Genomic DNA, 26,379 nt, shown 5'->3' with positions numbered 1-26,379 from the left:
GGCACTCTGTGCAGCACAGCACCACACTGAGGTGCCTCAGGATGAGACCCAATAGAACCAGCCCCACAGGGACACACTCAAATGTGCTTTGTTTGTGTTTTTTTCTGCAGCTACTAAGCAGCAGCCAGGGGAAAAAACTGAGGACAGAAACCCTCAAAAGCTAGCCTACCTCTGCACTCATTTACAACATCCTGCAACCTCCAGCAAGGAAGATAACTGCATTTTTCTGTTAAATAGGAGTCATACCTGCAGTCTTCCTGGGAGAAGCATGACACACAGGAGGTGATTGCCCTGTTCTATTCTGTGCTGGTGCAGCCTCACCTCGAATATGGTGTGCAGTTTTGGGAGCCACAATATAAGAAAGATATAAAGCTCTTAGAGAGTCTCCAAAAGAGGGCCACAAAGAGGGCAAAGGGCCTAGAGGGGAAGCCATATGAGGAGCAGCTGAAATCACTTGGCTTGTTCAGCCTGGCAAACAGGAGACTGAGGGGAGATCTCACAGCAATCTAACAGCTTCCTCTCCTTCTGGGTACCAGTGACAGGACCAGAGGGAACACATGAAGCTCTGTCAGAGGTGGTTTAGGTTAGACCTTAGAAAAAAGTTTTTCAATCACAGGGCAGCTGGGAACTGGAACAGATTCCCCAGGAAAGTGGTCACAGTACCAAGATTGACAGAGCTCAAAAAGGATTTGAACAATGACCTCAGGCATATGGCGGGATTCTTGGGACTGTCCTATGCAGGCCCAGGAGCTGAACTTCAATGATTCTTGTGAATCCCTTCAAACCCAGGATATTCCATGACTCTATGATATAAAAGCACATAAGAGCTTGCATTTTGAAAGAATGAAATGATTAGAAATTTTGGTATTTCACTCGAGAAGTTGCCAATGACACACCTTTCTCTTCCACAAGGAAGAAATACTAAACTATACCTTGATAATAGTAGATTATGGCCCCTTGTTCCCCCTTTGTTGGAACTGTGCCATTGTACATATGACAAATACAAGACTGATAGCTCAACAGCTGTGGTTGAACTGTTGTTCAAGGCTGATCCTTGACTTTAGATCCACTACATTTTGAAGACATCTACGATAAAAAACAATCCTAATACAGTACATTAAAGATAGCATAATTTCCTGGCTGTTAAGTTTACTGCATTTAACTGGATTTAATGTGTTTCAATTTGTACAGTTTCTCAGGAGTTTGCTGTACAAAGCAAGCTAAAAAAAAAGTGTTCATTACAGCACTGTAGAATATAATAACTCACTGTGAAATAGAAGTTAAAGAAAACTCCTTAGATAAAACTTGAATATGGTCTTGCTCAAAGCCAGAGAAACAACATTTTCTATGAAATCTGACTCCAAGTATACATACAGCCTAAGCACCCAAACTGCTTGGAGCAACAGCTGCAATTGTAAGAACAGATACTGATACAGTCTGGTAACAGCTAATGGAATACTTTGCAGCAGACAGCAGATCCTCAGAGTTCCCAGAAGTACAGTCAGCACTTGAGCACCCTCATCACAGCATCTAAATTGACATAAACCCTTCCCAGAGCAAAATCACAAAAGTGGGAAACTTGAAAACTTGGTTCATTTTACGTGGTTGCAACCTCCCTGAAGCTAAGTCTCCTGGCTGCAAGTTATACTGACCCAGATAAGAACTTTGTTAAGAGTCCAAGTTTGCCACTATTAATGAAGAAGTAAAAAAAGACATAGGCAAAAGTTGAAGTTTAGTAACTGTACTACACTCTGGAAGTTATAGCAAGATGGAGGTAATAAGGGAATATGGGTGCTTTTTTCACCCATTAGCCTTAATTAGATCAACAACTACTGCAGTATCTGCAACATGAGCATTGGTCCTTACAGACTGATCTGTTTTCCCTCAGTGGGAATCACTGCAAGGCAGTGATAAGAATGGCCACTGCCAGTAGTACACATCTGGCTTGATGCAAAACAAATGTAAAAAGTGTAAATACATGACTCAAAGACCCAATATTCTATTTTGGTTATTCTTACATTATTACCATATCTGCAAAACATTTAAAAGTACAGCAATTTAAGTTTTGCCAGACTGTTCTTAATTAACAATAGGCTATTACATATTATTAAATAGAATTTTACCTTACTTGGCTGGAATCCATTGTAAATAATCCATAGAGGAAAACAAAGAGCCCAACCAGGGCAGCAGGAATAAGCATTCCAGTATACCATCCCAGCCAGGCAAAATACAGTCCAATCTTTTCACCAAAGTATCGCCTACATGAAAAGGAAACACACATACTGTTTAAAACTAAATTTTATGGTGACCTCTATCTCAACTATCACAGTAGTAGAATAATTCTAACAAGGAACTATCATTACAAGTTTATGGCAAAATTGTCACTTTACCAAACAGGTTTTTTTCCGGCTAGCATAATATTTTACTGACACTAACTGCAGATTTATGAGAACAAGCATACAACTGTAGTGCCTCTGTAATTTTCATGTTCTTGCAATGACTAAGTAGATGGACTAGTAGCAACATTATTAAACATAGGATAGATAGATAGATAGACGGATGGATGGATGTACACAGACACAAAAAATCTGGAAAGGGATAAAGTAAGTTAGCATGACCTAAGTATTCCATTTGAAAAAACATTTATGATAGATAATCATGCATAGATAATATGACATATTTCCAACTATTATTAGTGAAAACAATGTTCTGAAAACACAAGCTGAAGACTGAACTTTAATTCTTCAAAACTGGAGTATCAATTGCTAGAACAGATGAAATAGCAGTGATCAGAAAGTCAATGAAGGATGATAGAGCATAAAATTGTCTCATGGCACATACTTAGCTCCACCAATAAACGGTTATGACTCAGATCAGGAATAAAAACTTAAAGCAAGGAAAATGAATTACTGGTATTCACCATCAGAGGAGGAAACTGTGAAACCCAAACATCACCATTATTTAATTTAAATTATATGTATTTCTCTATTTTACATTTGGTAACCTACGACACTAAGTCTAAGACCTATAAATAAGAGTTATATAATAAGAGTTAAACCCACATGAAAAGGTTAAAATTGGCTTGCATTTTAAGTCCTCTGCATCTGGTAACTCTGATTGTCCGTGTGGATAAGAGTCTGCTTTCAAGGCTGCTCTCAAAGGAGATGAGAGTCTCTGATGAGCAGATCACATTATGGGTTTGTATTTTAAGTTTCACCCTGCAAATTCCTTAGCAGTTGTAACTACAGGTTCTTTAAGCAGACTCACTTGAAATTAACCTACAAAAGACCACCCAAAATAGGCAACTTAGAGAACTCCAGCCTTAGCCAATAATAGGGAATATCTAGATGTTACAGGAAAGCATAAGGAATTTATGAATATAGTTAGCACACTGTTGCCAGGCTTTTTGTACCAGAGAAAACCTTCAAAGTACTAATACCTGATTAAATCAAGAGGTTGATATTTATACCACATTCCCCATCGTGCCCAGCGCTCATACAAGAGGTGTCTGTGATTCTGTGCTCCATGTGTTTTGATGGGATGCCTGCTTTTGTGGCTTCCCTGAAAAAAAAAACCACAAAGAAATGTAAGGACAATACCAGGCACTATGGAAAATGTACAAGTTTCTTACGGATTTTTGATTATAATTTTAATGGAAATGTTCCTTATATTTAATAAATAGATCTCTTACGCTGGGCAAATCTGGAACATGTCATCAGGAGCTAATGTAAGCCTGACATAAGAGGCAGGGTTACATACACTTCTGAAATGACCAATTTCCCTAATAATTAATGACTGAAACATATTAATACAAGACTTTAAAGAAGTACTCAGCTCTGTTTTCATTTCACTAATAGATGCCTACTTGTATGCTTTCACCTATTTACATTTTTCAAGAAATGCTTGTGGTATATTTTTATTTCTTCTACAAAATTTTAGAAATTTCTAGTATGTCAGCTCTCTTCTCCTAGACATTTTCTCTCACTCACTAGGAGACAAAAGTCTCCTAGACTTTTCTTTCACTACTGTTGAAGGTATAGAAAAATATATTCTTTCTGTGGTACATACTTTCTAAGATGAAGGAAACAGAACTGGCATTACTTTGAAGCTACTCTCAAGGCATTAAAAGCAAAACAGTGTCAGTCTGATCCAAAAGGAGTCCTTCCAGGCCACGTCTGACATTTACAGACCACCTAAGAGACTAAAAGAATAGCCTCACCTTGGCAGTCAAAAGGTATCACGCATATTTGCTGGAATCATCTTGAGCAGAATCTCTTCCATTTGTAATTTGGTTCCAATTCTGAAGCAGGACATATCCCTTAGTTCAACTTTTTCCCCAAAAAACTTCCATCACTCAGCAACGGTAAAAAAACTATTCCAATTGTTGACTACAAGAGAGCCATGTAACTTCTTGTGAGGAAAGCAGAGTTCTCCAGCATCCACCTCAGGGATCAGACAGTTTCTTGACCCTGGCAGATGCAGGTAACTAAACCATTTAGATTTTTATCAGGTATTTGAAATCTTGAGCACTCCTTGCAGTTCAAAGAACACTATAAACTTGTTGCAATCTGCTGATTCTCTGACTTAAGAATGAGTTAAAACCAAAGCTCAACACAGCAAAGAGTCCAAGTCTACTCCTTTCTCCTTACAGTCAGCACAGCAGCATACCAAAGATGTCAACACTGAGTGTGACCTGTGCAGCACCTAGGAAGAGAACATCAACCTCTCACAGCAGGCTGGATAAATGACTGCAAAGCATTACCCTGTATTACATGTTTTCATTATTTTCCCCCTGCTTCTTTCTGCACTGTTATCCATAAAAGAGTTCAAGTCTCAGCATTCCCACTGGGATTGAGTTTTCACTTATTTGTTCATGTGGGGAAAAAAAAAAAATTGAGTGTTCCATCACTAGTCCTTAGCATCAGTCAAGGAGCAATTAAGGTAAGAGTGGCTTAAAACTGATTTTACTAATTTTGAATGAGATGTGGAAACAGTAGCTTATGCCATAACAAAGGAATGTATAAAATTGATATGACACCACGGCTTTGATGCCACAGAAAGCTTCACAGGCCTTCATGGTAGTACAGCCAGCTTTTCCCTGAAGTCAGTAATGCACAGCTGAAGCATTAACAATGATGATATATTATTTATCTAAAATACTCCTTCTCTGCATTCCTAGTAATTAATTATTAAAACTAAAGTATTTAATAATAAAAAAATTACTCTCAGCCATTTGTAAAGCCTTTGAAACACGAAACCAAGTCTCAATATTCAACTGAAACACCCAGAGTTCAGAGCTGCAATTGCCATGTTCCTGAGAGCATTTCAATGACTGAAGATGTGTGGCTTGCTTCTTCTTTTCAATATTAGAAGACTTCCTGAAAACCCTCTTAACGGGTTTTTAGTTCATTTTGTGGGCTTACAGTCTTTAGCAAACTTTTAAACTACTGGAAAAAGCACTGTCAGGTATAGCAGCAGGGGGGTTGCTGATACCACCATTTAGATGTTGATTGCTGCTGCCTGTATCTTATTTCCCAATGAGCATCTCCTGTGGAAAAGCTGCTTGGGTGAGCATTCAGGCAAGGCAGACAAGTCCACACACCACACTGACCATGGCTAGTGTGGCAAAGAGAGGCAGAAGGGCCTTTTGTAGGGTCAGTTCCAGCGAGGTTTATTCCAACACACCAAGGGGAACCAGAGACCAAGACCAGGCCATGTGCTCTGCACCAGGCTTTTATAGGGGGGACTATAGGGGCAGCACCGAGGGCAGAAGGGGCCGGCCAAGGGGTACCACAACCAGTGAGGAAACAGGGAAAGGAGAAACCAGGAGAACTTGGGACAAATGGGGAAAGGAACTGGGATGGATCAGCGCTGTGCAAGGCTCCATGGGGAAGTCTTTTCTGTCCGCCCAGGTACAGAGGGTCTCCATGGTGAATCCCTTCAGGGGAGGGCCCTGGGGGTCTCCCTGAGGGGGAAAGATCCTGAGGATTCCACAACTCCCCTGTTTTTTCTTACTATGAAGATTCCCCAGTGGATTTCTACAAACACTTAACAGGGAAACACAAGTAAAACAAAAACCAAATCCAGCTCCATCAACAGCCTGAATAGTCCTTTTGAGAACCATCTCTAAATAATACTCAGTCTCAGTACATATTAGAAATCATCCAGAACTATTCTGAAAATACTAAACATGAAATAGTTAAGAAGTCCCCCTTACTGTGATCAAGTGGCCAAGCTATTAGAACAACAAATCCTTTTGTAGGTGGCAAGCAAAAATAATTTAATACAACTATGGAACAATTTGGAACAACTGACACTCTCCTTAAGAACTCAACAGGAGTTCTTAATGTGCAGTTCATAAAAATCAGAAAAGAATTGTAATATCCCAGTCCAACGAGAAAATGTTCCAGGATGTTAATGAAATATCCAAATTACCCAAATATGGAAAATTTTAAAAGCCAATATTAAAGTAAAAGCTATAAATAGAGGAAGCATCAACAAATTACAATATGAAATTAAAAGTTTGCAGGACAGAATTAAAGTAAGATCCCAAACCACTAGTGGAAGCTTTAATCTAAACATGAAACTAAAAATTAAATTAACCAGGTTACCTCATGTGGTGGAAATGCTGCTTCATATGTTCCATTATTTAGTAACCTATTAATACCTAAAAAAAAAACCAAAAAAGCATTAGTTCAGATGTAAATTTTTCATACACATTTTTCAAGTCACATTTGGAGAATGTAACTTAGTGTTAAATGATAAGAATGCTGCTAAAGATGACAATCAATAACCCCACCAACTACTTCAGCAGGTACTACTGATCCTTTCAGATTTCTGGCTCTCAAACTGGAGAGCAACTTGCCAAAGCAACAAAGCCTGAAAACTTTCTCTCAGGGTTGAGTGCTTGTACCAGATTGACTGTGAGAAAATAGCTACATCACACGGTATTCCTCAGAGGATATAACTCAGTTTTTATGGGGGACCAGATGATCTGATATACACAGAGTGGAACATACAGACAGTCCTTGAGGCAGTGAAACCCCTGCATGGTTAAAAGCTATTAGGCAGCTATTTAGCTACCAGCTAAAACCTGGTATTTTTAAATATAAGCCAGCTGACAATTTCATATCAGAGCAGTGCTCTGTGCCAGACTGACTACTGCATTTTGGATCAGTTCCTAGAGTCTTCCTAAAACCAGATTTGTTGTACTAGCACAGCATATTATAAAAATTTAAGAAAAATAAATAACCCTTGATAGGCACAACAAAAAGACTCAATAGCCTTTAAGAGCAAATCTGTAGCCAAAAGTTTCCCCAAGAAACAGGTACGTATGGTGCAATACGGATTTGTCTCTTCAAATATACCAATTATACTAAACTAATCTTATAATGAAATTTCCCATCATCAGCTGCAAAGGTGTTAGATATGAACACTTATTCTTCCAGTTTTTCTTACTACTGCTTTTGTTCAGAAACTCAAGCAACAGTTTTCAGTAATTGGAATCATGCAAGCCTCTGCATATTTAATCTTTAATTCCTGCAGAGAATATAGAAAATCAGGCAAGCATCCTCCGGTCATTGAAAATGAAAATGGGCAATCAGACCTTCTAAAAACTAACACTGTATTATGAGTGTTGATATAAAGCGAATTTAGTCTTAGATCAGCTGTCTCTGAGCTACACAGACACCACAAATAAATCAAGTGTAGCACACATTGATTCTACTGGACTGAAACTGATGGATAGGAGCTGAAATACTAGGATCAGTCCTTGAAAACATTTTCAGCTTTCTGAGGTATATGTAACCCTTATTGTGGCTCTCAATTATGTAAAGTTACAATAATCTCTCCATTTCATTTTAATGAATGAGTAATTAAGTGAAAAATATTGCAAGTTTTCACAGAGGTATTTAGGTAGATAGAAAATGATGGGACATTGTTTCAACTCTGTTACTGTGTGAATGAAAAGATTTCAAGAACAGGAAAAAATTGAGTTTATTCAAATTATATTTTTCCAGGCAATTAAAGATGAAACATTTTATAGCTTTGGGTTAGGTAAAAAATACAGCATTCTCACCCATTTTGGATTTTCCATCTTCATACTTGGTTCTCTGTAGCACATGATGCACAATTCTACTTCTTGTGGAATTGCTGAAGAAGCTGTCTTTGTTGTTTATCGTAAAACTATTAAAATAATGAAGGTCTTAATATTCAAAACAATGGACACATGTTGAAACATAGCTGTTCAAGTGTTTTCTTTTTACAATTATTTAATGGATGTTTACATTCCTTAGACATAAGGTTATACACGCTGACAGCAGGTCCAATAAAGCTATCCTTATCACAGATTAAACCAAAAATATCATATTATCTAGTTAATTTCTGTTCTGGATATAATTAATTAAATAACGATCTTCACTAACAGTGGTGGCCTTAAATAACTTATGAGCTGACAGTTGTCTGTGCAGTGGAACCATCAAAATTACTATTAAAAAAAAAATAAAATCCATGCACTGGAAACTTGGGAAGCAGCTCCAGAAGCATTTTCCCTTAGAGGATCCCAGGATGGAGCCAAGTAAAGCAACCTTGGTCAGATGGCTCCATTCTGGACATGAGAAATGTGATATGCAGGAGCTTCTTCCTCCTCAGCTCTGCCAAAACTGATGCTACTACAATTCATTACATCAGCTGAGCTGATTGAGAAAAAAACACCAAAACCAGGGGATTGATCCAGTGCATTATGGTAAGTTACTGGGAAAAAAATTTGAGACTATAATGCAATTACTCTGTTTTTTGGGGGTAAACTCAGCTCACTACCATTTAGATTCTTTACTGAGTGGCAAAATCATGTTTATCCTTATTCATATTTCTACTTTAAATTAACTTTTCTCTCCTGAAACAGTTAGCACAAAATAACTTTAAAATTAAGAAACAGAATTTTAAAACCTAAATTTATAGGTACTGAAAAAATATAGGTCACATTTTAAATATAGCATTGTCAACATGCTGATTTGAACACGTACAGTTTCATTGTATAGATATTTGTATTTTCAGAGGCAACAGATCTTTTTAAATGCAGATCTGATAAGAGAGGGGAAAAAAAATCATCACTGGTCTTAGCTTGCTTCTGGTGTTCCAAATCTCAACAGGTTTTGCCTACATAAAGTAAGTAAGCACAGAAAACTTCAGCAAGTATTTGCATTTGTTAATGTAAAGGAACAGAAAGCCAAAAAACTTCCTAATTAAAATGGCAACATTCATCTTTCCATCAAATTATGTTACTGAGTGACCATCAAATAGCAAGTAACTAAGAGCGGATTTTCACTTTAAGAGAATAAAATCAAACATGATACTTGGTATTGCCAGTGACCATCTGTCAGCAGCTACCTCTCTGGCACTTGCTCAGAAGTGAGAAGCAAAACCCTTGTGGTCCATGGCACTGCCTCCCCGGCCCAGCACTCACTGGTGGATGCGAGCGCGGCTGAAGGGGGCTGTGTAGCAATCTGTTTCCTCCAGATCAGGCAGGGCCTCCTTATCCAGCTTCATGGGATTTCTTGGCAACCAGCTTTTCAGCTCTCTAATATTCCTCTGCAAACTGAGACAAGAACAAGTCAGATTTACACGCTCTCAATTCCTTGTCATTTCTATCACCAGCACTGCGTATTTATTGACATCGTACTAGAAATGAAATTAAATGAAAGCAGGCAACTTCAACATTAAGTAAACAAAAGAAAATAAGGAGTCAAAAAGCAAATTTATTTGCAATCCATCTTGAACACCTTATTCGAGTAAAACTCATCCTAAAATTAGTGGGATTATGACTCAAAATAGGACTGCAGTATTGAGTCTGGAGAAATTAATTTCCCAAGGTAGTTCATCTGGCAGAACTGCAGATGCTTGTGCTTTAGCCAAGAACATACCTAGCTACACTGAACAAAGCAAGTGAAACTCCTCCCCACTCTCTTGCCTGACAACGTGAACACTAAAATTCATAAAATTTTTAAGCATATTTGAGAGTGCTAAGGATCAGATTATGGTTTTCTGATTGCAATAAAGTTTTCCCCTACAAAATTTTCTTAAAAATCCAAGAGCTGATATTGCCTTATGAAACAGTATACCTAAATATCAAATAAAATAAAGGCTATGTTACACCAAAATGGTTATGCTGTATTTAGGCAAAAATACTCCCTTGATAAGGCTTCCTCTAGATTCTTAAAAATTGATGCTACAAATCACAAACAGAACATCAATGCTATATCTTCAATTAAATTACATACTGGCAACACAAATGTTTTGTTTTGTTTTTTTTTTTCTCTACTGGCACCTTGCCTAAAAGATGTTTCAGGACATCACTTATACATGGGTAAATCTAGTCAAGTGCAGTTAATTTTCACTTCAGTTGTGCCCTCCTTGCTCACCTACACCTTTTCTTATTCAACTGCAATGCAACACGGTTACTTAAGGAGTAGATCTCAAATTAAATGTGCTATATAATGACAAAATAAGCACATCAGAGATTCAGAAAAAGTCTAAACTTGAGAAAAACGTTCCCCAAATAGTATTTTTTTCAGTGGAATTCAGGTTCTACTCAATGAATATGTATGCATGATATATAAAGCATATATATTTTATATCCACAAGAAGTGTAAAGCTAAGCAAAAAATTATTTTCTCTGAGGTGAACACTTCATTGCATGTGCTAAGCAGAACAGCTAGACATTTTATAATGCTCATAAGAAAAAGTTATATTTTGTAATCTTTATAATATTTCATAATGTGAGTGAACCTATTTTCATTATGTTCATAGTAAAGACTAATAAGTGATGATGTGGTAAATTGCTCTCATGCAACAAAGTAACCCTTATGAAAATGCACTTCTTATTATCAACATCAGCAAAACCAGAAAACCGTATTTCACACAGTATCAGATCAAAATTTCAGCCAAATGTGGGAGAAGGATTTTATATTTAAAATTCTCAAAATTTTCTTCTGGCTATATATTGCAAGATACTAGTGCACATTCTGTTGTAACTGATACTGCACTTGAGGGTCACCACTTGTGTTCAACAGCAGCCACTGTAAGCCAAAGATCTCAATATGTTCATGAAATTGGAACACAGAATACAGTTCACAGGCAGGTGGATTCCTTAACTGTCTCCTTAATAATACCTTAGTGAGTGGATTATCTTTATTAGTTCCAGCAGCAGCTCACTTAGTACAGTTTATATAAGGGCAGTTTCCCCTTTATTCTCTTGAACCCTTTTTTCTGTTGTATACCTGCTGACTTTTTAGTCAAAATCCAGAATTCCTTTTTTTAATGAGGAAGATAGGCAGATGCATCAGGAAGAAGAGAAAAAACAATGCATCTAATTTCAGATTCATTCATTATGAAAGTACTTGAAAATTAGTTATGGGAAAAGTCTTGATCTCTTCTCCCATACAAAAATCCAAAAAAAAAGTTGATAAATATGTTAAAGAACACAGCTCTTGTTTAAAATTCATGGCTGCTTTCTTTAACATGAAAGACAGCATTGGAATAAATTAATGCTTGTGTCCACATTACATTTACAGTTTCTCTTCTGAGAAAAAATGTAGTGTCTTTAGTGCTAGATAGCATAGAATATTGCAACTGAGAAATGTATAAAAATTATCCAAGAGAGACATTTTTCTTACGTTATTTTACTGTTGAAGAAGAAACTGAATTTTCATGGAGCTTGCCTTTAAATACAAATTTTTGCCTAAATCACAGGCCTAAGTATTAGAATTTTTACTCAGAGTGGCTTTCTAGGCTAAAAGTAGCAGTTTAAACAGACTGCTGACTTAATCTGTTCAATGTAGCCTATTTAGTGACAGTGAAAGCAGAGAGAGCTGCTCTGGGGAAGTCAGTAGTTCAGGCAAGGAGATAAAAAATGTCCTAGTGGAATGGTGCTGCAAAGTTATGGGATACTGCTTCAGGTATGCTTTTACTGAAAACACTCCAGCTGGTGCTACAGGCACGCCTTGGACCAAGGGACACCACTCTGAAATGCATGTGCATTTCATTCTCAGCTACACAATTTAATATTTTATGAAGATACTTGTAATTTCAGCGTTGCTCAACTCCCATTCTCAGTTCTACCCCCCTGATTTATTTGGTTGGTTGGTCTTTTTTTACAGAACAAGTTCACCCAAAAATCCTTGCAGATTATGTTTACTCAACAGACTGCAATGCAAAGGAACACGGTGTGTAGATCATATTAGCATTATCTGATCGAACTCATGGAATGAGATACCAGAATTAAGCAGCTTCACCAGTCATGTTAGGCAGCTTTGACAGCAGTCATCACCCAGCAGTTTGTTTGGTGTTTGTGTCTCTCAAGGCTGGCCAGAAGTGTCAGCTATATGCCACCAAGTTACCTGGGCACAGTGTGTTTCCATGTACTGCAATGGGAAACACCTTAGGGCTGACAGATTCAACATAACAGACACAATCATCACTAAAAAAAGAAAATTATCATACCTTGGTTTAATGCAATGATATCAACAATTTCACTTCAGTGTGCAGACTGAAATCCCAAAGATTTTACAAGTCCTCTTGCAAAGCAAACTTACTGCGGGTCAGGTGCTAAACAAACTCATTTTTGGTTCTCTATATTTAGAAGTATTAAGTAACTTTATCATTACAGTGGGCAAAGTGAAGCTGCATACTAAGACAACTATATTTCATTTTCTTCTCCTTCTCATCATTTACCAGCATGAAAACAGCAGGTCCAATGTGGCAATTACAAAACAGTTTTACTAGATTATTCAGTCTTCAATCTGAGAGTTCAGACATTTTTGATACCCACCCTATTTACATGTATATTTCTTTCCTTTGAGAAGACTTTCCAAATACTGCTCATAATGAACATGATAGATTTATTTCTCTAGTGTGAGTCTATGGATAGCAATCAAGCTTCATAGAATTAAATACAATGTTAAGGGCTTTTTAAATGTGTGTAAATAGAGAGACCACATAGATACTACATAAAAGAAATTAAGTATTAAATTTTTCTTGTCCTTTCATTAATCCATGTAATAATCTTTTGCAGACCTTTTAAAGAACATTTATAGATACATATACACTTATCATACAACTGTTTCAATGAAGTTAGAGTAAGTGTACATGTCACAGCAGGTCTGATATACTAGAATTATACTAGAATACTTGGTATTCTTAAATCATAGAAACTTGATAACCTTAATATTTTGATATAACCTTAATATTTTAATATAGTTCTTCACTGTAGCTCATAGAAACTATACTTAGAAATTTTAACAAGAGATGAAATAAATTACAGAGAAGCAGTTAAGCTGGAAAAGCTGCAAGATGCAAGGTAACAATGACAGTTGTAGAAGTAAAAGTATGCGACGTGTATGTCAGCAATTTTAGAGTTAGCTTTCAATTTTAAATACAGCTTCTTTCTTTATTTCTTTTGTTTCACACAATTCCTCTGTGCACTGAATTATATAAAGTGCCAGAAAATATATGCATAAAAATATTCATTCCCCTAATTCTCACCAAGTAAATGCATTTATCTCAAATACAAAATCAATTTGGCTTAGAAATTACTTTTTACTCGATTCACAGGTAATGTGCAATTTCAGTTACATCTTTCAGATATCTGTCCTTCTAAATAAGGAAAACAAAAATTTATGTAATATCCAGGACCCACCAGATGGATTATAGATGAAATGAGACGATTTGGAAGTAAAGCTTGTTGATTCTGCCTTTTATTGCAAAGCATTTCACTTAGACTTTTCATAATGCATGCTAAAATGGAGCAAGCATGGGAACTGGGAAGAGGACAAAACGCAGTTGTAAATCTGTGTTATAAATTGGCTTACTTCAACATATGTTATCAGCTCAAATGTTTAAAGTTTTCTCACTTTACCATTCTCCTGTTATTAGCTGATCGTCTTGGAAACTGTCATCATGAGACTCCCTAAATTCTATCAGAGAAATGAGAGCTCTTTACTATCTCAACTGACAACAAGAGAACCTAAATCAAAAGTGATCTCATCTCAAGATCCATCTCAAGAAAATCTGTGATGGGGAACTCTTTCAGGATATTTCCCTCCTGTGAAATATTTTCAGGTATCTTTTCTGCTGGGGATTAGGATTTACAAGACATAATTATGTCTGACTTAAGCGATGGGGACTAACTACAACTCGGTGTCCCCCACTCTCTAGCACTCCCTGACTCCTTTCCCCTGCCCCTACAGCCTCTTGAACCCTTCTTCTGGCTGACAAAAACACCAACAGCAGCAGCAGCTAGCTACAAGTCAGTTTTGCAAGTTGTCTCAGCTAGCAAACAAAAATTCAAAGCAGCCTTCAGCATGTGGCATTAATTTGTTCCCGATCACGAGGACACAAAGGAGAAAAATTATGTTTGCATATCTAAGGAAGTAGCTGACTGCCAGAATCTGAGACACACACTCAAAAGTATCCTTCATGCTAAAGAGGTATGCCTTGGTGTCAGCAGATAGAAGGCCAGAGATAAATTTGGTGTCAAATCCTTGCTGCTAAGATAAGGTCTCTTTTGTTTGTTTCCCTGGCATAAACATTTTTACATTTCTAAAATGAGAACTGGCAAAGCTTTAAAGTACTGCACCTTGTTGCAGATGAATATTTTAACACTTTGAGCTGACATATTTTTGGTTTTCAGGAAAATAATCTAATTTTCCAAGCTTCACGGATAAATTTACAACTGCGAATGGGTTTTCTTTAGCAGGGTGACTATCTGACAAAATTAGAAGCTACACATCACCCACCAACCTGCCCATGGTTTTGCTCCTCCAGTCAGTGTAATAACATTTTTTCCTGAAAGAACAGCAAAAATCAGCAGAGATTAATCAAATAGGAGACAGTTGAAAAGGACATGCACGTTACAAAACAATGCTAGACATTTTAAAACATGCAGTTTCATAGACAAAAATATGAAAAAACACTTTAAAAAGGCAACTGAAATAGAATAAGTCATTAACAATAACAGTTTTACATTTTTCAAGTTTGTTCTAAAATGACATTTTAGATTTGTAGCTACTGACAATAACGATAACTGATCAATAAGTCACTTAACAGCTCTTTTCTCTCCACCCTTCACCACTTATAGACACTTAGAGAAACAAGACCAGAAATTCCCAGTAAAGTCTTCTGAGAACAGTTATTCTGAAACCAAATTGAGATGTATTTGCCACATGGTTATATTTTCCACATCTAGTTTCAGGCTTTCAGGCTTTTTTCTGGCCTCCTCCTATAATTTCATATCACATTTCAACCACACAAAAGCCTTGATATTGCAGATTCCTCAGGAGTTAGTAAGATCTGCAACTGCACACCTGGGCAGTATGTGAGATTTATTGAAGTACATTACTTACATTGAAGATCCACTGAAATTAATACCTTAAAAAGAGGGTGAAAGACTCCTTGCCTGGAAAATTCATGGCCACTGGAAAATTATGTATGTACCAATCTGCAGACTATTGGCAGCCTGACACTTGGTACTGCTAGGCAGGATTGTAAATGAAGCAATGCAGAGTATTAAAGGGTTTTCAGACTTTTTTTTTAACAAAACCCTTATTTAATTCCCTTTAGTTACCCTTAGCTGTTTTGCACAGATGGAGTTCAGCTGTTACAGATACAAATAATTTGTTAACTACAAACAATAATAATTATGCATTGCAAGATACTTGTAGACAAAATTAAAGCTTTGCCTCAGTTCTAGAAACAGATAGTAGTTGTATTTCTACTGGCAGACCATATACTTAACAAAAATACCCATAAAAGTTAAAAAATTGTAATTCAGTCATGACCTAGCTTTGATGCTCACACAAACCCTGTTTGAAACCATGCTTCCAAATAAAGGAGCATTGCAAAGTCAGCCATACATACAAGACAGTAATTATTACTACACCCTGTCTATTGAAATTTTAGAAAAATTTCCTTCTGGAATTGAAACGCTGAGATTCCATCTATAGTACATATATGATACATATTATATATCTGCCAACACATTTTCCTATAATGCCAAGTTAAAGCAGTTCTGGGGTTGTGGATGAATCTCAAAAGTATTTTTACTTTTCAGAAACAGAGAGAAGTAACCTGTGTGATAATAATTCTGTTCATTTTGTTTACATTCCTGGATTGAGCAAAATGAAACTAAATAGTGTGAATTGAATTCTTCATGTGTAAAGAATCATAACATATATGATATTGACATATGGTATATTTTAGTGACTATAACTAAAAGTCAAAATTTTGCGAGACTGTGCAAGAGCAAATGGGTATACTACACTAAAATACTGCAGCGAAGGTTATCTGTCATCTTTAACATCTTTTTGTACTAGAACTAGTCAGAAACCACGGATGAAACAGATAAAGCCTACAAGAAATAATGTGTTTTTTAGAATTACAGAATGTCTCAGGCAAGAAGGGACACACAAAGATCATCAAGTCCAACTGTCTTCTCTTCTTAGGCCTACTTAAATCTACCTAAAAACGACCTGAAACTTTTTAGGAGGAAGATGCTCTAGGTCACTGAGTAATCACTAATTGTGGGAGAACTGTAGCATTTGAGGTTCTTTTGTCCATTGAATGGTTATTTCAGGAAAACAATATACACCATCCAGGTAGGAAACACTTCATTAATAAAGCAAGTTCAACACTTCAAACACAAATGTTCTTAACAGAATATGCAATTAAATTATAAAATGTGTGGTCCCAGGATGTTGTTACAGGAGTGGAGGTTTATATTTTTCCATCCATGAAAAAGCCATCCAGGCAAATATCAACAAAGATGAAGACATGAACTCTAGTTCTATAAAGTTTCTAAAGCACAGCCTTCTAAGAAGGAAGGTATCATGAAAAACTGCTCATTCTCCTTTAGAGAGACACTTCAGAAAGGCTGCTGGCAAAGCAGGGCAGACCATTCTTTAATTCTGCTACATCCAGCTTGTGTTTGTTTGTAAGAGAATTGTGTTGAGTCTTCTGTTTTAAAAGGTACAGAAATTCAAGAAATAGATTGAAATAGTCACACAAGTTCTAGGCTGCAATTTCATTTAAATTCCTATTAAAATCTTTTTAAAGATCACAGGAATGTTGACCAATTTACTAGTTCTCACAGTTCTGTTATGGAGGTAGAGGTGGAAAAATTTCCTCCCAAATGTATGTATTTCATTGTACAGCAAAACTACCAAAAAGGTGAAATGGCAAAATTTAGTATTTCATCTACTTTTGGTTTACTAAAATGAATTGGATAAAAAGAAGCCAAAGCAACACTCCAGGAATAACACTTTGGGGAAACACTAAGAGAATATATTTACATGGCATTTAATAATATAACAAACAAAAACGATTTAGAATGCCTTCCAAATAAAGCAGGATTGCAAAAGCCAGCCTTTTTGTCCTGAGAGCACTATCAATCTATGAATTTACTGAAATTATGAAGAATTCAAACCATTGCTAAAACACAATTTTGTGAATTAATATATCAAAAGGAGGAAAAAATAATTTTTAATTGCAATTTTGATTATTTATGTTACCCACATAAACACTTCTATATTTAATATACTGCAAGCATTTTTTGAACTAGATAAACTCAAATAGCACTATAATAATATTTTTAAACATATGGAAGATGACTATTACAGAAAACATTTTTTTAAGGAAAGGCCTTCAAAGGCTTAATGGGATGATGTGAAAACTCTCTACAGAACTGGGTATGCGGAGCAAGATTTGATGCATGATGATTCACAGTCACTGCTTCTGTCTTAGGACCAATGCAAGAAAGCCACAGTGCCATAGCATAAAAGACTGAGCACTTGGCAGTTTGAGTGGGAAAGGAGTACAGGCATTTCCCATGGGTCACACAGCTTTGGCACCTAGTTACCACTTGAACTCATGCACACTATATGCTCTCCTCTCTCTCTAAGAGCATTATTAATCAATTTGAAAAGGCACATTTTCTCCTTTAAAGACTCAGGTGTTGTTGCAGAAAATATTCACCTGTCCCACAAATTAATAATAATTATTCATTTGTTCATATGATAGAACTTGTTTTGCATTCAGACAAGGAACTCAGTTCAGGCCATTATTCTGCCTAAACAAAGCTACTGGACCTCAGTTTACCCAAATTGTGACAATAAGTGTTATACTGGAGACACAGAGGACACCTCCTGTCATTTCACCTGCCTTTCAGTAAGACTCCAGAAAAACCCTAAAATCATGGAGGATACTCAAGCTCAGATGGAGAATATCTGAAACTCTGCCAAGAACATCCAAAACAATGTGTGAACTACTGTTTTCTAAAAGACATATGTTCCATTTGATTTAAAAGGCAAGTTTGAAAACAAGTAACACAGAGTGCTGTGTAGAAATGAGCAAAGAACAGAACTTATTTTTTTCTCCTCTCTCCCTATCACATCACTAAAATAAATATGAGCATGCCTGGCTACAGGGCAGTAAAGACTGCATTTTTAGACATGAGTAAGTGATGAACTTTCAGTATTAAGCACTAAATTATAGGTTGCTTAAAATAGTTTCCACAATACCTGAAAGGCATCCTGATGTTCATTCTCTCTGCATATTTGCACAATGTCTCCCACGGACAGTGAATTTTAACAAACATGATATCACTGTTGGTAACAGCTGGCTGTAAAGAGCAGTAACATGCAAATACATATTAATAATTTAAACCTACAGCAACCACCCTTCTAGAAGCATTCTTCAGGGTCAATTTCTGATTTTATGCCTGAATTGGGCATGCAACTCTGAAAATAAGTGCTCTTCTAGACAAAGGAAAATCAGTAACCTTTTTCCCTTACAAACTCTGTAGTATATGTAGACAAATGGGACAAAAGGAATCTGTAGGGAAAGATCTGCTGTCAAGACTTTATGCAGCACCTTTTTAGATGGAATTCATTTTACAGGGAATTAATTTTAAATCTCAAAAAAAATCACCTTAGATAAGCAGACTGAAGACCATTCTGTGTGTCTCCCATTAAAGGAGAAGTATGGTCAGCTGCTAGAGACATGAGAACAGATGAGAGAAGGCTCCAGGTTGCCAAAATGGTAACTCAAGGGAATGATTCAATAATTGAGTTATCTGCTGGGAATTTTTAGATGTGTATGAACTGGGATGTGTATGAACACATACTGTGTATGAACTGGGTTTTTTGTTCAAATTACCATGTGTACTCTACACAAATGTTTTTCATCACTAACTTATTTACACATAAAACAAGAGTTTCAGCCTTACAGACTTCTATATTCACCTTCTCTTGTGAACACTTCAGTTCCCCACCCTTTTCCTAGATGTATTTGCTTGAGATCTTATCACTAGATATTTTGGTATTTGAGTTCAGTCTGATTAAAGCTTACAAAAACCTGACTATGCAACGTTTGGGTAAGTAAAGGTAAAAGAAAATGTACTTAAATGGTTAATAACACTTAACATGTTTAGAATTTTATCTACATTTTATCCATACTACTACCACCTCAAATATTTTACTTTATCGAAAGATGTGGATAAAATAAAATACTTGTGGAAAACAAAATATTTCAGATCTTATAAAACAATTTGTTTCTGAATGTCAATAATTCTGAACTGACAAAAGCTAAGATTTCACTATTTATTTAAATTGGATCAAAACCAGATACTTTTTCTACCATACTGTAACAATTCTTAAAAGCCTTAAAACCAAATTTTAGTCAGGATGGTTATTTATGAATATTCAACATGCTATATTGTGAGCTCTATCTTGCAAGCTCATTGCTTAAACCCAGAAACATGTATTAGAATTCTACTGAGATGAAAAATCAAGACAAAAGACAAATGAACAATAGGAGCTTACATCAGAATGGACTGAACATATACCTGTTCTGCAGGTCATTCCTGAGACAGCAAAAATGCAAGGCAATGTTTCCCTGGCTCCATTTTCTTTCATTTTTTATTAATACTATTACCAGCCACAGATGAACCAGAACAGTGACAACCTTAACCCCTTGAGAAACAGTGAGACATTTAACACCAGGCATTCTGCTCAAAGACACAGAGGTTATGTATTACAGCAACAACATGGGTTACTGAAGCTGCTTCTGTTCTACAGGCATAAGAAGCTGAACTTCTCCCTCTGTACTGCTCTACACTTCTGTGTACAAGCATGTGTCCCCAAATCATTTTAAACACACACTAGCAAACTGTTCTTCTTATTAGTTTAATACTGCTAAGCAGATGATGGCAGCAGCCTGACTGGAAAGGCTTATAATTTTGTCTGGAATCTTTTATGAGTTCAGTAAAGCAGGATAGTATTATAAAGGGTGTTTTTTATGCCACATAAGGTACAGGACTCACCTCCCGTTCTAACATCAGCCCTTCTGCTCTCAAATTCTTCTCAAACGTGCTTCTTTTTTCTACCTGTGGACTTGATTTCTTGTAGACCAAGATGTAGTCAATGCGCTTTTTGCCATCTTTAAAGAAGAGTCCTGATGATGCCATGGCGTCACTCTAGCAAACATAAAAGAAAAATACTCTAAATATGGCATCTATAAAGATTAAGAGCCCCACTGTGACTTGTATATGACATGGCACTTCCTAAACCATGGAAATAGCCACATACCTAAAGGGTGATGAATATGCAACAAATTCAGAAGAACAAAAAATTTATATTCATCAGTTGCTCAGGATTTCAAATTAATTAGAACAAAAGAAAATAAAATAGCTCTGCAGAGCCCATATTCCAGTTATTTCAGCTGTGCAAAAACTCTAAAATTCTTGAGTGGTATTGATATGAACTTTTGTTTATCCCTACTTTCAATTGGGAATTAAAAAAAAAAAAAAAAGTCAATTAAAGCAATTTTCTCAGCTTTGTACCTGTGCAAACTTCATAAAACAAACATACCTGTATTTTCTCCAAGACAGAAATAAATGCAAAAATTTAAAAAGAAATGGTATTGATTGGAATGTTTGCATAGATAGCCTAGTTGAAGTGCTTTTTCAATGCCATGTTAGCAATGTTTCAATCTTGACTAGTTCCTTCCCACCGTGCTTGCAAACACAAGGAATTACCTGACCTTGATATGGAAAACCCTGCTTTACATGCTGCTGCTGAGAAGCTATTTTTGCATTCTGTGCTTTGCATGATTCAGAACAGACACCAAACCAACTGATGACAGACTACAGAATGACAGATTTACTAGGTTAGGATGGACCTCCAAGACCATTGAGTCCAACCAAGCGCCACTTTGTGACAACTAAATCATAGAACTAAATGCCAGTCGTGTCTCAAACACTTCCACAGATGGTGACCTACCACCTCCCAGGGCAGCCTCTTCCAATGCTTAACCACCCTTTTAGTGAAAAAACTGTTCCTCATGTCCAATCTGAGTGTCTCCTGGCGTAATTTGAGGCCATTTCCTCTTGTCCTCTTGACTGATAGAAGAGGCTGATTTCCCCATCTTGGTACAATCTCATTTCAGGAAGCTTTAGAGAGGACTCCTCTTCTGACTGAACAACTCCACCACCCCCAGACACTCCTCATAAGACTTAATCTCTCTAGACCCCCCCAACAGCTCCACTGCCCTTCTCTGGACACACTCCAGCACTCTGATGTCTCTCTTGCAATGAGAGCACAGAGGGACAATCACAGCCCTGATCTATTTCTGATACAGGCCAGGTACCATTGGCCTCCTTGGCCAACTGGGCACACATATTCAGCCAGCTGAATCAGCATCCCCAGGTCCTGAAATCTTTGAAATCTGAAAAAGTAAACTGAGAAACTATGATCACTTTCTGGAGAATGCAGCACTTATTTAAACATAAACCATCCAGAAGAATGTTAGTTTCAAGAAGCATACATTACACCCATCATAAATGAGTCCAAATGTTTATGAATGCTGCATCTTCCGAATAATGGGATGACACTAGTCTTAAAAATTAATCCTACTTGGATTATTTAGACACGAAATTTCCAATACTCAGTTATACCCAACAGGGACATTCTCTATTCAAAACTAGAACCATGTATCAGTGCATGATATCAACATTATAAATACTGGATATCAGCTCACTTGTTTCTATGTGAAATGTTTTTCTTACGCCCACATCTCTCACTGCCAGCTTTCTACACATTTAGTGCTTCTGAGAACTCCTCAGTCTGCAAAACCTAAACCATTCTAACAAGATTCTTTTTCTTTCTTTGCTTTTTTAATTCCCAAAATAAAAAATAACAACAGTCTGTCTCAGACCATCTACCGTTACAAAGGAGTGCATCATCTTACACCTGGGAACATTATTTAAGTACATTAAGCTTCAATTTAGAATCATAGACCTCTAAGATCACTGAGTCCAACCATTAACCCAGCACTATACCATGTCCCCAAGGGTCACATTACACACCTTTTAAATACCTCCAGGGATGCTGATTCCACTTCCCTGTGCAGCCTGTTCCAATGCCTGACCACCCTTTCAGTGAAGAAGTTTCCCCTAACAGCTGAGCTAAACCCATCCTGGTTTAACTTGAGGATGTTTTATCTTGTCCTGTCACTTGTTACTGGAAGAGGCTGAGCCCCCATGGCTAAACCTCCTTTCAGGTAGTTGTAGAGAGCAGTAACACCCTGCCTGAGCTTCCTTTTCTCCAGATGAACAACGGCAGCTGCCTCAGATGCTCCATGTAAAACTTGTGCCCTGGATCCCTCTTAGAACACACTCCAGCACCTCTGTATCTCTTCACATTCAGATAACTAATGTCTGAAGTCCAAATTAAGGTAGTAAAGAATGTCAACCAATACTGTTTGTGCACTGAATATAGGGTCTGTCATCGCTTCTAAGAATTCTGAATGGGAACGGTAGTAAAACCATTATTTTTTTATAATGTTGTAGATTTAATGATCTAAATCTATAAGATCCAGAGATTTGAGGGTGAGGTAGTAGACTGAAGGTTCAAAAGTGCAAGTTTAAATATGCAAGTTTATAAAACACAAACTTTTTCAGGTTCAAGACACAAGCAATTAATCTGCTCTTCAACAATGAAGGATTCCTGCACAATTATTTTACAAAACCAGACCAGGGCTGCTTTTATGGTTCATGATGCAGGCACAATAAGATACAAAAAAGCCTGGCCAAAACTCCCCCAAAGGGGAGATCTATAACTTCTCTAAAACATTTTCTGCTCATGCAATTGCTATACAGGCATGCTGCAAATTACACCCACGTTTTGTAATGCACTTATACTGCCTTTCTTTGATTTATTATTTCTAGCCTTTCTTTCCTCATTACTGAAACATCTGATTTTATTCAGTCTTAGAAAAACATGCTTTGTTCCTCAGATTAATGACAGTAACCAAATACGACCTCGTACTCATCAACATCAAACAGAATTATTTGGGGTCAATGTTAAAGACATAATGAGCAGTGAAGACAGTAGAAAGAAATCTTCTCCCTGTTTATCCCAGACCACTTTCAGAGAACAACCGCCACAGGTTGAGAAGTGCACTAGTGAAGCCTTTACGACATTCATGCAGGGAACCTGGCCTATATTACACTGATTTCATGACTGATTCCTTTTAATGCTACTGGCACCATTAATTTCACCCACAGGTTGAGAAAGTGCACTAGTGAAGCCATTTATGACATTCATGTAGGGAACCTAGTCTATATTACACTGATTTCATGACTGATTCCTTTTAATGCTACTGGCACCATTAGTTTCACTTTTGTGCTATTCACAAGCAAGGTGACCACCTATATTAGCAGTAACGCAGTAATTACTTAAGTAATTAAGTACCAGTAAAAGAATTTATATGGTTGATTTGTATGGATGATTTAGTTGCGTTTTTTCAGTTGATATGAAGGAGCTCCATAACATGAAAGGGCAACAGGGAGCAGTAATTTCAATTAAACACTTAAGTCAGGGCATATCATCTATACTAGCACAAGGAATCAGCTATTAGTACAGTGGGCATTCAAGCACAGATCGTTTATTATTTATCTGCTGGTTTAGACCAATACATTAATTCATTCTTTCACCTTTTTCAACAGAGAAAAGGATCAGAAAAGGAGAAAAGCATCAGAAAAAATATTTTGTGCAAAGACCTTACTCTCCTCTATTCTGTTTAAGATTTCCTGTTTCACCTGAAAAATGTGTATAAAAGGACTAATCAAAATTCTCTCATCCTCTCCATCACCTGACTCCTCCAGATTTTTTGAAACAGTACCCATCTGTTAAGCTTTCTTACATTTACACACATATGAAAACTCGTTTGTTTTGAGAAAATCCTTTTAGAGTATTGCAATATAGTTCAGATAGCAAGCTCAACAATTTAACTTAACCTTGTTCTTTCAAAGACTTTAAATAGAAGAACTTTAAATAGAAGAATAGAAGAATAGAATAGAAGCTGTGAGGCACCATTTCACTCAAGCTTGTCCATTATGCAGAATCGTAATACACTCAACTGTGAGGCACCATTTCACTCAAGCTTGTCCATTATGCAGAATCGTAATACACTGGCTTGCATCAGAGTAAACTATTACTGAAGCTTTGATAGCATAGATCTGCCGCAGTTTCTTGGTTTTATTATGTGTCAACAGTTTTGGTTGCGTCATAGTTTGTGGTTAGTATAACAAATCACATGACACACTGCTTTGAAGTCTGAAAGTGTAAAATTCAAAATACTGCCACTATCATTCAACTGAAATTTACACAAGGCAAAACACATCGATCAATTTAGCCTAGAAAAAAGGAATTTTGGCTCAAACAAAAAAAAAAAAAAAAGGTGGAAGTACAATGCAAATATTTAGTAAAGCTATAAAATAAAATGCTTTATCTGAAAGTTTCTAAGCACATATCCAAGTTAGACTTGATCATTTTGTGTTTGTAGAAATGGATAAGCCATGAACAGATTTACTAGAATTATCCTTTCAACTACTTAATTTCAAAACCAGATGGATGATTTTAAGTGTATAATGGTTTAATGTTCTTCTTGTGCAAATAACCTAGGAAAGAAAACTGGGGACATATTTGCATATGCAAAGACATCCAAACTATCCTGGGCATCAAAGACAACAAGACAAGCTGCCATAATTACCCACACCAGCGCATTTCTGTGAGACTACAGTGCTGGGCAGAACAAAGCTTTTTTTCTGTGGAGACAAAGACTTCCAGAAATATCTGACCTTCCTAATTAAACTGCAGTTTAACCTTTTTAGGAGTAAACTAAAGGATTAGCAATTACTTTAGCTTACTCACAGAGGATATGTTTTTCCATTTATAGTCTACTCAGACTTACAGGGTAAGCATGAAAAATGCATTTGTATATGTTATGAAAAACATCTGACTTCATGAAAGGAGTGGGTTAGGTGATATGCAAAATTTTTAAAGGAAGTCTGTTCAATATTACCATATGAGGGAGCAGCAATGGAGGATGTTTGGAGACAGGAGGGGGGAGGCTTTTTCATATTTAACCTCTTCTAATTTGCTCTTGAGGTCTAATAGGGATGTCTTAAGAAGCATACTAACATGACCACTGAAAATTTTTATTTACATGTTTCTTTTCAAACATTTTCGTCTTTAGGTTGAAATTACTTGCTACTTACCCTCAATTCCCTGAAATATTTTCTGAGCTTTTTTTTTGGCTTTTTTTTTTTTTAACAAAGTCTCACAGGAGATGAGAGCCAAGCACTAAAAGCATAAGCATGAAGTCAACTTTTGTTGCACTTTACGACATCCTTCCATTCTGGGATAATGATTTTATCTGTTATCATTGTTGTTAGGCTTTATTCACTCCTGTGTTATTAGACTGCATTTTTGGACTACCAGATAAAGGCAGTAAATTAGGCTATTGTATAGGTAGCATTTCTTCATAGTTCCTGAATCCACAGTGATAACAATGCAAACCTTGTTCCAAAAATCCTTTCTTTACCTTTCCAGATAGCAAAATGCATTACCTAGATAAAAAATTTACAGGATCAGAGAGAGTAACACTGATGTAGTGACTGGAAGCAAATTGAAGAGCAATTTCTCAAATATTCCTATCTTGCTACTAAACATGCAATAGCAATAGGTAAAGAATTGGCTGTTACTGATTTTGCCATTTCTCTGGGAAAACATTGCCTTCCACTCAAGCTAAAGTCTGTTTAAGCCTGCTTCCCTTTCCTTAGCCAACTAGAGCATTTCAAGCATCAACCTTCCACTCAGGGACCTTCTCGTTTTCTACATTTCCCATGCAAAGGAGATACTACTCATTTTGGCTCAACAGACACTCACTGGCCTCATTTTTCCTTGCGAGACCCCTTGGCAGAACCACATACATAAAATTGTACTTTCTGTGCAATTTCAAGAGTAGCTAGTGATGAAAAGTTGGCAG

The 26,379-nt window shown here is 36.7% G+C and overlaps 1 protein-coding gene across 2 annotated transcripts in view; it reads right to left on the bottom strand.

The window, feature by feature from the left end:
- The window catches only part of ANO3 (anoctamin 3), a 101,533-nt gene that overhangs the window by 24,934 nt on the left and 50,220 nt on the right, over positions 1–26,379 (bottom strand). For both annotated transcript variants that reach the window (XM_041484983.1, XM_041484994.1), the window contains 8 exons: positions 20,372–20,524; positions 18,570–18,670; positions 14,797–14,841; positions 9,464–9,595; positions 8,078–8,184; positions 6,612–6,667; positions 3,440–3,561; positions 2,124–2,258 (listed from right to left, as the gene is read on the bottom strand). In XM_041484983.1, coding sequence (XP_041340917.1) covers positions 2,124–2,258; positions 3,440–3,561; positions 6,612–6,667; positions 8,078–8,184; positions 9,464–9,595; positions 14,797–14,841; positions 18,570–18,670; positions 20,372–20,524 — 851 coding nt within the window. The remainder of the gene's footprint in view (positions 1–2,123; positions 2,259–3,439; positions 3,562–6,611; positions 6,668–8,077; positions 8,185–9,463; positions 9,596–14,796; positions 14,842–18,569; positions 18,671–20,371; positions 20,525–26,379) is intronic.

The sequence above is a fragment of the Pyrgilauda ruficollis genome, unplaced genomic scaffold (genome assembly GCF_017590135.1).
Source record: "Pyrgilauda ruficollis isolate IOZ18807 unplaced genomic scaffold, ASM1759013v1 scaffold118, whole genome shotgun sequence".
In the NCBI taxonomy this organism is placed as follows: Eukaryota; Metazoa; Chordata; class Aves; order Passeriformes; family Passeridae; genus Pyrgilauda; species Pyrgilauda ruficollis.
This window is presented reverse-complemented; position numbering and strand designations above follow the sequence as displayed.